We start from the raw sequence: 15226 nt of genomic DNA on the forward strand, positions 1-15226 counted from the left end.
TATCAGCAAAATTAGATTCCAGCATTGCAATGAACATTTCTTCTCTTTTTCCAGCCAAGTCCTTGTTGATTTCTATTTTATTTGCTCTCGGAAATTGGCTTTATGAGTGCTTGAAAAGCTGCGCAAATGTTTCTCCTACTTGATCACCGGAGCACAGGAAGCGTGTAATGAAGAATAGATTGCTCACATAAAGCTGGCTTGTACCAGTTACCACTTCTTCTTTTTCCTTTATCTTCTATCCTGTTCCTGTGGGGTCTGGATCCGTGTGTTTCTGAAACTGTTACTATTTTGGATCGTTTAGCTTTTGTGTAACACGGGCTGCTTTTATCGTTTAAAAAACCGTGTAGTTTACAGTAACAGACTCTCCCGGCTGTTAAAGTCTCGAGCGAAGAAGAAGAATGTCAGTCATATAATCTCAGTAGTGTCTGCTTTCGCTGACCATGTGTTCGTATACGGTGAAACGTAAGAGAAATGGCCGCAGATTCAAAGCCGAACTGCTGCTTATTTAGCTGTCAGCACGAGTCGAGAGAGAGAGAGAGAGAGAGAGAGAGTCTATGCACAGAAATGAAATTCCACCATTAAAAGCCATCAGCACTCCAGCTCTGATTGATCCTTCGTTGGCTAAAATTTGATCTCCGAGTATCTGTGTGCCAGCTCATCATTCACGATGGGCAAACTGGTGATTGAACCCAGCAGATGTTACGCTACCGGATCAGGCTCTCCGTAGCTACTCAGACGTCCCCTGCCCCCCCCCAGACTTCATTTCCATGGTAAATAATTATTATTTTGAAATAAGAGCGATATTTCAGATGCCCTCGCATGTTTAATTAAGCGTCCGTTTCCCTCTTGGTAGTGGAATGCGGGTCTGCTCAGCGTCACGCGTCCTGTGCTGCGCTTTTACAGTGGGCCCACATGTTTCGCCTCACCGTTTATGATTTTTCTTATACCAGAGTTGTGAGGTTCCTAAATCACTTCGGCACAGACGGCATAACCATCCACGTTTAAACAATAAAAGGCTGTGAGGAACAGACCCTCAGATCTACTGTCACTTCATAAATAGTCGTATATATAACCCACCCAAAACCCATCATCTTTACCCTAAGAGCACACCTGCTAATTGGAAACACATTTTCCATCCAGTTCAGTTCTTTTTCAGTGCAAGAAGAATTCAGTACAGCTCCAGCCGTCATGTAGCAACAGCTCAGATTTCCCAGTTGTAAAGAGAAAAACAGCAGATTGACGGACTAAAGGCCGTTTGGTCAGGCGATCACCTGTGACGACAGTGGTGAGTTAGCACCTTATTGCCACTCTGACCTCTCACCTCGACTTGCCCTCTTGTTTGGGTTCACTGGTGCCCTCGGTGCCACTAATAGGAGTGTAATACGGCCCAAACCACCACGCAGAGCCAGACTGCGGAGTTTAGGATTGCGCCGTGTCTGTCGAGTGACGGCGCTCACATGTGCCAGCGAAGAGTAATGACGAGTTAAACGCCGACTTCTTCCCTCTCGATTCTTTGAGAAAAAAAATCCCTCCGCTAACATATGGGTCCTTTTAGATGTGAGATGGCTTTGAACTCCATTAAATGACCCGTGTGTGTGTGGGCTGAGTGTTGAGGTTTGTCTCACCCGGCTTGACCGGTGTTAATCTCAAAAAAAAGGAAAAATGGAGGCAAGAAATTTTATTTTAATTACAAGCCAAAAAATTGTTAGCAGGAAGAAAGTGAAACAAACAAACAAACAAAAAACTAGCAGCAGGGATCGCTGTAGTCGATTGTACTAGCTGTCGTTTACTTAACAACACGCTCAATTTGTCCCAGCGTTCCCTTTTCCCGCTTTTGTGCCGGCGCTCCCGTAAGAACAGCGAACGTCGAGGAAGGAAAACAGCTTGGGAAATGTTTTCAGCAGCCACCGTAATTAGACGAATCTCATAAATGAAACTTATGTGCGGCGCAGCGTTTGAAGCACACTCGAAAGTTAGCCGCGCTGCATGGCGAACATATTTGCATTGCGGGGGAACAGCTGTTTAGCGCAGTGCCACTCGGGCTCCTTTGGCAGCGGGAAATCCACGCAGCTCGCTCAAGGTGCTCGAGAAGAGGAATAAAAATAGCTAGCGACGCTTTGAACTTAATTGTGAAGTGACTGCTGTGGAATTGTGTTTTCCCCGCTGTGATGCTTTGTCTTGTGTATTTGTGTTTGCGTGTCGGTTTTTCAGAAAGGGTTCGTATCGTATCTTATCATTGAACGTTTCAGTCGGATTTTGATACGGGGGGGACAATGCTAACCCTAACCTCGAACCTGATCTTTTTCCGCTCTTCAGCTGTACATCATGGATGGACCTGTGCTCATTGTTACCCAAGATTCCTGACTGGAGAGGAACCTAACGTGCAACTCTCCAGCTGTTCTAGGCTCAAATGTCTCAAGGTTTGACGTGCCTCGTTTTCCGAGATGCTTTTCTGCTCACCACGGTTGGATTTGAGTTGCTGTTCATTTTCTCTTCCACCTTCCTGGATATTTATTTGCAGCAACTCTAGAAACTAGCGTGTGTGTGTGTGTGTGTGTGTGTGTGAGAAAATCACAAACATCTGGCACCAAAACACTCAGCCATGGTCAAACACACTTGACTGATTTATCTCCATTAGGATGTTGGATGTGAACATGAACTGAATCTGTAATGCTGTTATTCAGCTGAAATTCCGCGAAGGTGTTCCTAATAAAGTGGACAGCGACTGTGTTTCCTGATATATTTAACCCACTCTTCATATATTCCACTGTATGATTTTACCACGGCGCTAGATACAGTGTTGTGTAGCTTTACTTTATTTTTATTTTTTATTTTTTCTTTTAAGGAAAGTCTGATTCATCAGGTTTTCCATTCTCTTTGGCACATTTTTAATTCAGCGATATTACCATCAGGACTGAAATATAAAGCGTGACAGCGACGGTGGGGGGGTGGGGGGTGGGGGGATCCAGTCAGAACGGATCATCGTTTGTAATTTCCTCACTCATATTCCGAAACTATTTGCAGAACAGGTATTGGAACTTATTGAAAGTGTAAATTTATGGACAAGGACAGATTATTGAACAGGGCCATGATGGATTAGAGAGAGAGGAAATTGCTAATTGAAAATATATTATTTACTGCTGGTTTATATTTACGAGCATGGACGAGGTGTAATTTGGTTATCTAGACCACTGGGCAAGTAAAAAAAAAAAACTACTCTGATGCCCGGTCTTGTGTTTCGCTCGCCTGGGAATCTCATTAATTCGGGTAAACCGTACTAGCATGAGTTGAGTGTGGCGATATAGATCATCCTAACAAAAATAAGACTTTCCGGAGCTGTAGTGTCCAGATATTAACTTTGATGGAGAGAATTCTTTGAATCAGGTCCACCCCCAAAATAAAGTTTATTCAATTCAATTCAGCCCCATCATGCATGCTAGACTAGCGCTATCGTCGTCCAATTTCCCATCAAGCAGAAAAAAGGGGGCTTGTATAGGAGGAAAGCAATACGGGCAGATAGCCACCGTCCAGCTCTCACACCCAGTCCATATAATTACTAAAATAGGCAGTGCGGCAGGATCATATCCGCGTCCATGCAGGGGTTCCACGATAAGCGGCTCACACTGGTAATTACTTTATTGATAATTCATGGGAAAAAATTGCCCCGGCCAATCACCGCGGCTAGATTTAATGGACCGGCTGGGTGAGGGGGTGGAACAGAGGGGAGCGGGGTGTTAGGACATGGAGGCTGCCTTTTAAAATATGTTTAGGCCACGGGGAAGACCTTTCCCTCCAGAGATAATCACAAAAATAAATGTAAAATAGCCCACCATTGGCGTGTGTGTGTGTGTGTGTGTGTGTGTGAGGACTGGGAGGGGGTGTTTATCTGTAACTCCTCCTATAACACATTTACCCTTAGCCGTAAATTAGCTAATAATTCTCCGAGGGGAAGGCCTTGGTAATGAAATTGACATTTAGCAGCTTGGCTCCAGTCTATTAACTACAATAAATTTAATTTGCAACAGGCGCACAAGTGTAGCGGGGTGTAGAAAGAGGAAAGCAGCTCCCAACAGATTAGGTGTTTATTACATCTGCTGGCCACAAGTACAGTAGCCAAAATAAGACCGCTCTCGTGTCGGCCCACACGGGGAAAATACACGCCGTTTTCCAGGGTTATGTTATTACAATGCACTTTCTTTTTGTATCTCTGTAGTAGGGGTAGGATCACCTAGTCTGAAAGTCTGATAGTTTTGCATTATAAACACACAAACCCCAGAGAAAACGAAACAAGAAAAACAACAACAAAAATCCGGAATTCTTTTGTATATTTAATTCCGTCTTATCGAGAAGAAAAAAATATCTTATTATTTTTTTTTTCTTTTTTGAAAAATTTTCTGTAAAATTTGACTTTTTTTTTTCTAAAGTAAAATGTTTTTTTCACGTTGTTCTTAATCGAAGGCTGGAAGGAAACGCAGCACAGTGATTGAGACACAATTAAAAAAATAAATAAAAAACTAGCTTGGCAGTATGCAGTGCTGCTTAACCAAAAATAGATGGTCGTTTCCTTTAGTTCTGGTCACTCAGAGGAACAGCAGAGCTGGTGATGTAACATCTTTTACACTGTAGTTGTTGTTGTTGTTGTGGGTTTTTTTTTTTTTGGAGGTTGATGTAGTATGATTATAGAAATTGATTTAGAATTTTTTTTTTCTGGCAGGGTCACATTCAGAAATAAAAAAAAGAGAGAAGCATTGAAATAGAAAGAAAGGATCGATAGTTAATATTATTATTATTTATTTGAAGGTTTTAGTAAAAGTGAGTGGTGAGAGAGAGAGACAGCGAGACAGAGTGTGAGACAGAGAGTGTGAGACAGAGAGTGTGAGACAGAGAGTGTGAGACAGAGAGTGTGAGACAGAGGGAGACAGTGAGAGAGACAGCGAGAGTGAGAGAGAGAGAGAGATAGCGAGAGAGAGAGAGAGAGAGAGAGAGAGACGGACAGACAGTGTGAGAGAGAGAGAGACAGCAAGAGAGAGGGAGAGAGACAGTGAGAGAGAGAGAGAGAGAGAGAAAGAGAGACAGCAAGAGAGAGTGAGAGAGAGAGAGAGAAATGAGTGGGAGGTCAGGAGGCCTAGTAAGTGGCCCAGTAAATCAGTAAGGCAGTCTCTGCCTTGTCCTGTAAGGATCAATACTGAGTGTGTCATCCCAGCCCCTCCCTAATGACCGTGATGGTGTATACTGCTGTACACACACACACACACACACACACACACACACACACACACAGCCATCCAGTCCACATATTTATCAAAGCCTTCACCTTATTTGCCTCCACACAAGAGCTCTTTGACCTCTTCATTAAAGCCCAGTCAAAGATCATCAGGTATTTGATCTGCATCACAAGTTTATAGCACAATAGTGTCGAATTCTCAATTCTGATTGGTTACAAGGTGTTGACTGATTGGTGGTGGGTTTTTTTTGTTTTTGTTTTTTTTTTTAAATAACAGCAGTAACAATGATACACTGAGAGGCTGGTGAGAGAAAGCTTGTTTAGCGATGTTATAAAATACAACTACAGATGATCCACAACATTACAGTGAGCTACAAGTATGACGTCTTTCCTGTAGCATTGGTAAAGTGCTGTGGTGTAAGAGAAATAAAACACTCGGACATGCTGATGTTGGAAAAGCTCATCACACCATGATTATTTTCCTATAACAGATAGAAGCATCATATCCTGGGTGTTTGTGTGTGTGTAGGTCTCGTTCCCGTCATCGCAGATCCCGCAGCCGAAGCAGCGGCAGATCCGGCAGGAGACGCAGCCGAAGCCGAGACCGTGATCGCAGTCAGCGCAAGACTCGAGACAAAGACAGGGACCGAGAGAAAGACAGAGGACGAGACCGAGGACGTGACAAAGACAAAGAGGACGCAAAAGCCAAAGAAAAGGAAAAACAAGGGTGGGAATTATTTATTTTTTAATTTTCTCTCTACACAAACACACACACACACGCTCTACACAGCTCTTTGCTCCAGTTGGTTTCCTGATTCCCCTGCATGCAGCAGCTCAATCACTGCTACCGTTAAAATCCAGCAGGGAGTTGGGGACAGAGCCGGAATAGTCACACTCATCCATCTATCTCTCTCTCCTCTCTCTGAGCTCGCTGTCTTCACCATCCCACCGGCCCCCTATTCTATTTCTCTCTTCTCTTTTTCCCCCCTCCTCTCCCGTCTCCCTACCGCAGCTAGATCATGTTAAACTAGCGTTACTCGCTCAGGTCTGATCTCCCCGCGTCCCTGGTGTGATCCGCACGAGCACAGGCTAAACTCGTTTTAAAGCCGCTTCCTCATTTTAGCGCTATGTACCGCCCCAAAGCGGCACGGCCTAATGCGATTGGAGGACGGCTTGATGTAGAGATATGGGCTGGGGCTGTCAGTCATTTTGAGCGGCTTGTCGCGCTGACAGAATCACACATGCCTCGGGAAGGAGTTAGAGGGAAGAAGTGGTGCTTAGAACTCCCTTATGAGGAGTGTGTGTGTGTGTGTATGGAACACTACTTCTTTCTCAAATAGAAGCTTGTATGTACATTTGGGCTGTCAGAAAGTTTTCGAATGCAATTTAAATTTTCTGAAATATTTACATAAACAACAGCAACACATCCATTTTTCTTCGGATGGTTTAGTCCCAGTCATGCTTTTTTTAGGTCACACGTTATACCACAGTGCTGTTGAATATTCGATTCCGACTGGTCAGAAATTTTCCCAGAACAGCAGCTCAGGCTGGAAAGCAAATCAGAAGTTTTTTTATTAATCTGCCGCTTCTAATATTCGAGCATTTCTTGGAGCAGACGCTAACTCACGGGGAGTTGTTGGAAGCAAAACGTAAACAGAGAGATTTAAAGAGGAAAGCGTGTAGAAGTGCTGAAATGCTGAGGTTTTCTGGAAGACGTTTGGAAGGAGTCTCCAGTGTCAGCACTGGATCACACAGGAAAGGAAGAGTTTTGGGGTTTGCACTTTCTTTCTTTGTATCGTATCAGCTCAGGTTTTTTTGTTTAATTCACTTGGAAGTGGGAGAAAAAGAGAGACCAGTACAGCGAGTACATCAACAAATGAACAGTTTTGTCTGTTGCGATATTTATTTATTTATTTATTTATTTATTTTTGCTTAAAGAAAGCAAAATAATTTCCAATAATATTTATGCTTAAAGAAAGCAACATAATTTGCAATAATTTTCCATACAAGTACAGCAAGTACAAAAAATAAGAGTGTTGTTTTTTTGCGATTTTTTATTTATTTAAAAGAAAGCAACATAATTTCCAATAATTCTTAAAACCAGTACAGCAAGTACATAAACAAATGAACATTGTTGCTTTATTTATTTATTTATTTATTTATTTATTTATGATTAAAGGAAGTAACATAATTTCCAATAATTCTTAAAACCGGTACAGCAAGTACATAAACATATGAACAGTGTTTGTTGCTTTATTTATTTATTTATTTGTTTATTTATTTGTTTATGCTTAAAGAAAGTAACAATTACCAATAATTCTTAAAACCGGTACAGCAAGTACATAAACAAATGAACAGCTTTCTTTCTTTCTTTCTTTCTTTCTTTCTTTCTTTCTTTCTTTCTTTCTTTCTTTCTTTCTTTCTTTCTTTCTTTCTTTCTTTCTTTCTTTCTTTCTTTCTTTCTTTCTTTCTTTATTTATTTATTTATTTATGCTTAAAGAAAGTAACAATTTCCAATAATTCTTAAAACCGGTACAGCAAGTACATAAACAAATGAACAGCGTTATTTATTTATTTATTTATTTATTTATTTATTTATTTATTTATTTATTTATTTATGCTTAAAGAAAGTAACAATTTCCAATAATTCTTAAAACCGGTACAGCAAGTACATAAACAAATGAACAGCGTTATTTATTTATTTATTTATTTATTTATTTATTTATTTATTTATTTATGCATGCTTAAAGAAAGTAACAATTTCCAATAATTCTTAAAACCAGTACAGCAAGTACATAAACAAATGAACAGCGTTATTTATTTATTTATTTATTTATTTATTTATTTATGCATTTATGCATTTATGCTTAAAGAAAGTAACAATTTCCAATAATTCTTAAAACCGTACACCAAGTACATAAACAAATGAACAGTGTTTGTTGGTTTATTTATTTATTTATTTATTTATTTATTTATTTATTTATTTGCTTATTTGCTTATTTGCTTAAAGAAAGCAACATAATTTCCAACTTTTCTGTGAGAAATATCATGGAGCTTCTGCTGGTCTGGCACAACATAAAATGACAAGCTGGTTCATATTTGAATGCATTTAAATATTTATGTATAAGATACTTACTTAAAGTAAGAATCTTAATATCTGAATGTAGATTTTAAAGAAGTTGAAATATATTGAGTGTACTGTATAATGTGCAGTAAATTTAATAAGAGGCAGGACAGTGAGGTTTACAGACTAATTTTTGGAATGTTTAATCATTTATTTGGACAGTTTTCAGAAGTCCTCACAGCTACAGCGTGATCTGCATTGAACTGGTACTGACACGGATCTGAACTTCTTTTTGTTTTTAATTATTCCTTCCCTTCTTTTTCTTTTTCTCACACTAGACATATGCATTGGGACATGACAAAAATAAAAAAAAAGTCCAAGGTTTTTACATACATGTGCAGTTTTGAAGCATTCTAGCTGAAACACTTGGGTTGCCAGGTTTCCCAAAATCACCTTAATTAAAACAATGAAATAAAAAAATCTATACAAAAGTAAACAAAAATGCACAAATAGAAGAAAGGGTAGACAGAAGAAACAAGTTAAAAGTGGTGTGCATGTCATTCTAATTTGCAGTTTAGTGCGTATCCACAATATACGGATATTATATTTGTTGTGCGGAATCTGGCGAAACAGGTCAGGAAGGTCATTATATAATTTTTTTTAATTTAGTGTTATTGGTTTAGTCTTATAAAGCAGCCTTTCTACTATTTGACTGTGTTTTGAGGCTCGTAGCTGATGTTCTGATGCATTTGTTCACTCCATGTTACTTTAATTGAGCGGATTGCTGCTGTAGGGAGTCACTTCATTAATAAAGAGCAGTGAGCCGTGTGAGCCGCATCCTCTGGCAGTTCCACATGCCCATGCCACTGAGAGATTAAGTGTTTAACAGATGAGGTGCTAGTTTGTGGATTATGAGAGCCTTCTTGTTCCCCTCACTTTCCTCATTTCATCACTCTGGTACCGATTAATCTGTCCTTAAGACTGGCGTCCCACCGCGCTACAGGCTGGTTGATATTTTCCTTTTTCAGCAAACTGTATTATAGCCTTTATAATCTAGAGATCTCGAGGCTTAGCAGAGGTCTGGTTCATGGAGTAAATTGTCTGAGGTAAAGGCGGTGTGGTGTTCTATACACAGAGTATGGTTCTACTTACATCTGTTTCTAAATCTCCGACGGTGTTGTGCGAGTTTTCTGAGTGAATCTGCCGCCCAGTTTGTTCTGCAGTATGGAGCAGGCATTATATCCCAACAAGTTTATGAATTTTAAAGGTGGTTCACTGAGTAAATAATCCACAATTCGGTGTATAGACACTTCTATGTAGACAATTCTGTTAGGAAAGCTTTTGTGGTAAGATATTTACGGAATAAAAAATGTGTGTGGTTTAATATAACATTTTAAATATGGTTTTAAACATCATTTGTATAACATCTTTCATACATAAATTATTCATACAGCTCAAAATATTTCGCAAAGCAATTTAAATAAAAAAAAAATAAAAAAATTAAATAGAAGCATAATATGAGCAATAATAATAATAATAATAATAATAATAATAATAATTATTATTATTATTATAAAAAGTCAATATTTCAGATGCAATATTAGAAAAACAAGAATATTATTAAATGAAAATAATATAAGCCATGTCAAAAGAGACACATGAATGAGTAATAAAAACAAACAAAAAATAATAAATAAAAATAAATCCTAACACGTTTTTGAGGTTCAATAAACAAAATTGTAAATAGTGAATATAAAAAGAAGTGAATGAAAGCAATAAATAGCTTGTGATCTAAAAGAGAAACTAAATAAAGAAATAATAATTTGTAAAATAAAATACAAATCGGAGAGCAAATAAATACAGGAGGAAATGCTAAAAATAGTTCAAACAAATGCTTGTAAATAAAATCAACATAATATAAAGTAGTTAGTAAATTCACAAAAATAAGACTAAATAAAAATAATAAATTCTAAGAAATAAGATTTAATACAAATGAATGAAATAATAAAAGTAGCAAGAGAATGAAATTTTTATATTATTTTTTAATTGTTTTTATAATGATGCCCTGTAGTTTCCTGTCTTGATCCTGATTGGTAATAATAATATTAATGTAATTAGTACTACTACTAATAATCTGTAGTGTATGTTTGTATTAAGCCATTCAGTGGCTAAAAAATCTGCCAAATAATCTAATAATAATAATATAATAATAAATAATCTGCACTCAGAGCTATCGTAATGTAATAACATGGTGTAGTAAATTGTATCTGTTCGAACCTGTGCTGTAGTAAGACTTATACAAGCTGCAGCTTGTCCTTTAGTTTCTTTGGCGTCGGTGTCGGGATACGGGAAATGTTTGTTTAATAGACTCTTCCTACAAAAGACGGAACAAAATACCAGCGATTATTATACATCTGGCTTGTTTACTTTTTTCCTGATCACCTTAAATTTAGATACACTGATAGATTGGGGTATTCAATTAATTCAGTTAATATTTGGTCCAGAATTTTAAGCTGACGGATGGATGGATGGATGGATGGATGGATGGATGGATGGATGAATAGATAGACAGACAGACAGACAGACAGACAGATAGATAGATGGATACATAGATAGATGGATACATAGATAGATGGAGAGATACATGGATAGATAGATGGATAGACAGACAGACAGATAGATGGATGGATGAATAGATACATAGATAGATGGATGGATGGATGGATGGATGGATGGATGGATAGATAGATAGATAGATACATAGATGGATGAATAGATAGACAGACAGACAGACAGATAGATAGATAGATAGATGGATACATAGATAGATGGAGAGATAGATAGATGGAGAGATACATGGATAGATAGATGGAGAGATACATGGATAGATAGATGGATAGACAGACAGACAGATAGATGGATGGATGAATAGATACATAGATGGATGGAGAGATGGATGGATGGATGGATGGATAGATAGATAGATAGATAGATAGATAGATAGATAGATAGATAGATAGATAGATAGATAGATAGATAGATAGATAGATGGATGAATAGACAGACAGACAGACAGACAGACAGACAGACAGACAGACAGACAGATAGATAGATAGATAGATAGATAGATACATAGATACATAGATAGATGGAGAGATACATAGATACATAGATAGATGGAGAGATACATGGATGGCTGGATGGATGGATGTAATGTTATAGACTGTGACAAACAGCAGCAGAGGATCTGATACACGTTTTGAAAACTCGTGCATTTGTCATCTGCAGGATTTTCCCACAAATAGACCAGAAGTTAACGAAACACCTTTAAACTGTTGTGTTATTGTGGTGCTGGAGGAAAGAATCAGTCCCATACACACTACATACATGTTATATATATATATACACGTGTGTGTGTGGAAGGCCAGTATACAGATACTTATAAGTGCACTTTCTTTCTGGCCTCGCCTTGCATCTGTTTGTGTGTTTCATAGCCTTCGGTTACGAATGCTTGCGTTAATATGTTGGGTTTTTTTGTCCGTATTTTGATCATCTTAAGGGAAAAGTTAGAAAAAAGCCCCCAAAAACCTGCATGCTCCTTTTTTTGCAGCTGTATCCCAAAGCCTTGTGTGTGTTTTAGTAGAATGCCCTATGCAGTGTCCCAGAGGAGGAAGCAGCCACAGAAACTAGCAGTTTTATACACACATACACACACACACACACACATACCTTTTTTACAAAGAGTTCAGCCCTTTGTGTTCTTTAGCAGATAATTAGTTCCAGTGCTGCAGTTTGCTCTTGTCTTCAGTAGTGGAGGCCGACTGGATGGAGAAAGCCTCAGGTGCTCCTGCTTCATGTTGTAATTACAGTGTGCGCATCACACACACTCGCCCCAGCCTACCTAATTCTACCATATATACACACACACTCGCCCCAGCCTACCTAATTCTACCATATATACACACACGCTCGCCCCAGCCTACCTAATTCTACCATATATACACACACACGCTCGCCCCAGCCTACCTAATTCTACCATATATACACACACACTCGCCCCAGCCTACCTAATTCTACCATATATACACACACGCTCGCCCCAGCCTACCTAATTCTACCATATACACACACACTCGCCCCAGCCTACCTAATTCTACCATATATACACACACGCTCGCCCCAGCCTACCTAATTCTACCATATATACACACACGCTCGCCCCAGCCTACCTAATTCTACCATATATACACACACGCTCGCCCCAGCCTACCTAATTCTACCATATATACACACACGCTCGCCCCAGCCTACCTAATTCTACCATATATACACACACGCTCGCCCCAGCCTACCTAATTCTACCATATATACACACACACGCTCGCCCCAGCCTACCTAATTCTACCATATATACACACACGCTCGCCCCAGCCTACCTAATTCTACCATATATACACACACACTCGCCCCAGCCTACCTAATTCTACCATATATACACACACGCTCGCCCCAGCCTACCTAATTCTACCATATATACACACACGCTCGCCCCAGCCTACCTAATTCTACCATATATACACACACGCTCGCCCCAGCCTACCTAATTCTACCATATACACACACACTCGCCCCAGCCTACCTAATTCTACCATATATACACACACACTCGCCCCAGCCTACCTAATTCTACCATATATACACACACACTCGCCCCAGCCTACCTAATTCTACCATATATACACACACACTCGCCCCAGCCTACCTAATTCTACCATATATACACACACGCTCGCCCCAGCCTACCTAATTCTACCATATATACACACACGCTCGCCCCAGCCTACCTAATTCTACCATATATACACACACACGCTCGCCCCAGCCTACCTAATTCTACCATATATACACACACACGCTCGCCCCAGCCTACCTAATTCTACCATATATACACACACACGCTCGCCCCAGCCTACCTAATTCTACCATATATACACACACACGCTCGCCCCAGCCTACCTAATTCTACCATATATACACACACGCTCGCCCCAGCCTACCTAATTCTACCATATACACACACACGCTCGCCCCAGCCTACCTAATTCTACCATATACACACACACGCTCGCCCCAGCCTACCTAATTCTACCATATATACACACACTCGCCCCAGCCTACCTAATTCTACCATATATACACACACGCTCGCCCCAGCCTACCTAATTCTACCATATACACACACGCTCGCCCCAGCCTACCTAATTCTACCATATATACACACACGCTCGCCCCAGCCTACCTAATTCTACCATATATACACACACGCTCGCCCCAGCCTACCTAATTCTACCATATATACACACACGCTCGCCCCAGCCTACCTAATTCTACCATATATACACACACACGCTCGCCCCAGCCTACCTAATTCTACCATATATACACACACGCTCGCCCCAGCCTACCTAATTCTACCATATATACACACACGCTCGCCCCAGCCTACCTAATTCTACCATATATACACACACACTCGCCCCAGCCTACCTAATTCTACCATATACACACACACGCTCGCCCCAGCCTACCTAATTCTACCATATATACACACACACGCTCGCCCCAGCCTACCTAATTCTACCATATATACACACACACTCGCCCCAGCCTACCTAATTCTACCATATATACACACACACTCGCCCCAGCCTACCTAATTCTACCATATACACACACACTCGCCCCAGCCTACCTAATTCTACCATATACACACACACTCGCCCCAGCCTACCTAATTCTACCATATATACACACACACTCGCCCCAGCCTACCTAATTCTACCATATATACACACACACTCGCCCCAGCCTACCTAATTCTACCATATACACACACACGCTCGCCCCAGCCTACCTAATTCTACCATATATACACACACTCGCCCCAGCCTACCTAATTCTACCATATATACACACACACTCGCCCCAGCCTACCTAATTCTACCATATATACACACACGCTCGCCCCAGCCTACCTAATTCTACCATATACACACACACTCGCCCCAGCCTAACTAATTCTACCATATATACACACACGCTCGCCCCAGCCTACCTAATTCTACCATATATACACACACGCTCGCCCCAGCCTACCTAATTCTACCATATACACACACGCTCGCCCCAGCCTACCTAATTCTACCATATTTACATACACACTCGCCCCAGCCTACCTAATTCTACCATATTTACATACACACTCGCCCCAGCCTACCTAATTCTACCATATACACACACACTCGCCCCAGCCTACCTAATTCTACCATATACACACACACACACAGTATGCATACATACATACATACATACATACACACACACGCCCCAGCCTACTCCCTACCTAATTCCTACCTAATTCTACCTATATATATATATATATATATATATATATATATATATATATATATATATATATATATATATATATATACACACACACACAACACAACACAAACACAACACACACTCCAGTTCTACCATATTTATACACACACACATATACACTCTCCAATTCTAATTCTACCATATATACACACAGTCACATACAAAATGTAGAGAACATTAGTGTGCTCCTGTTTGAGTCACTACCTGTGTATCCACCGTGTCACTATTAAGTTTAGTTCCTTGTACTCTTACTGTACTTTTAATTTCCTCTAACAGCATGTCTGGTCATGTTTTACTCTTTACCTTGTGGCTACTCTTTAATTGAACAGGACTCCAACAACCATTATTTTTAATTCAAATAAAAAATACAAGCTCATTGTCTAGTTAATTACAGGCTTCATTGTGTGTACAGATGATGGCTCGTATTTTATGCTTTTCTTTTTTTTTCTCTCTTACTCATTCACAAATGTGCATCTGCACATGTCCCTGCT

At 39.9% G+C, this 15226-nt stretch overlaps 1 protein-coding gene across 2 annotated transcripts in view; it reads left to right on the forward strand.

Moving 5' to 3' along the window:
• The window catches only part of rsrc1 (arginine/serine-rich coiled-coil 1), a 137882-nt gene that overhangs the window by 15315 nt on the left and 107341 nt on the right, over window positions 1-15226 (forward strand). For both annotated transcript variants that reach the window (XM_058418972.1, XM_058418971.1), the window contains exon 4: window positions 5754-5951. In XM_058418972.1, the coding sequence (XP_058274955.1) occupies window positions 5754-5951 (198 nt within the window). The remainder of the gene's footprint in view (window positions 1-5753; window positions 5952-15226) is intronic.

Source organism: Hemibagrus wyckioides, linkage group LG20, assembly GCF_019097595.1.
Source record: "Hemibagrus wyckioides isolate EC202008001 linkage group LG20, SWU_Hwy_1.0, whole genome shotgun sequence".
Classification (NCBI taxonomy): Eukaryota; Metazoa; Chordata; class Actinopteri; order Siluriformes; family Bagridae; genus Hemibagrus; species Hemibagrus wyckioides.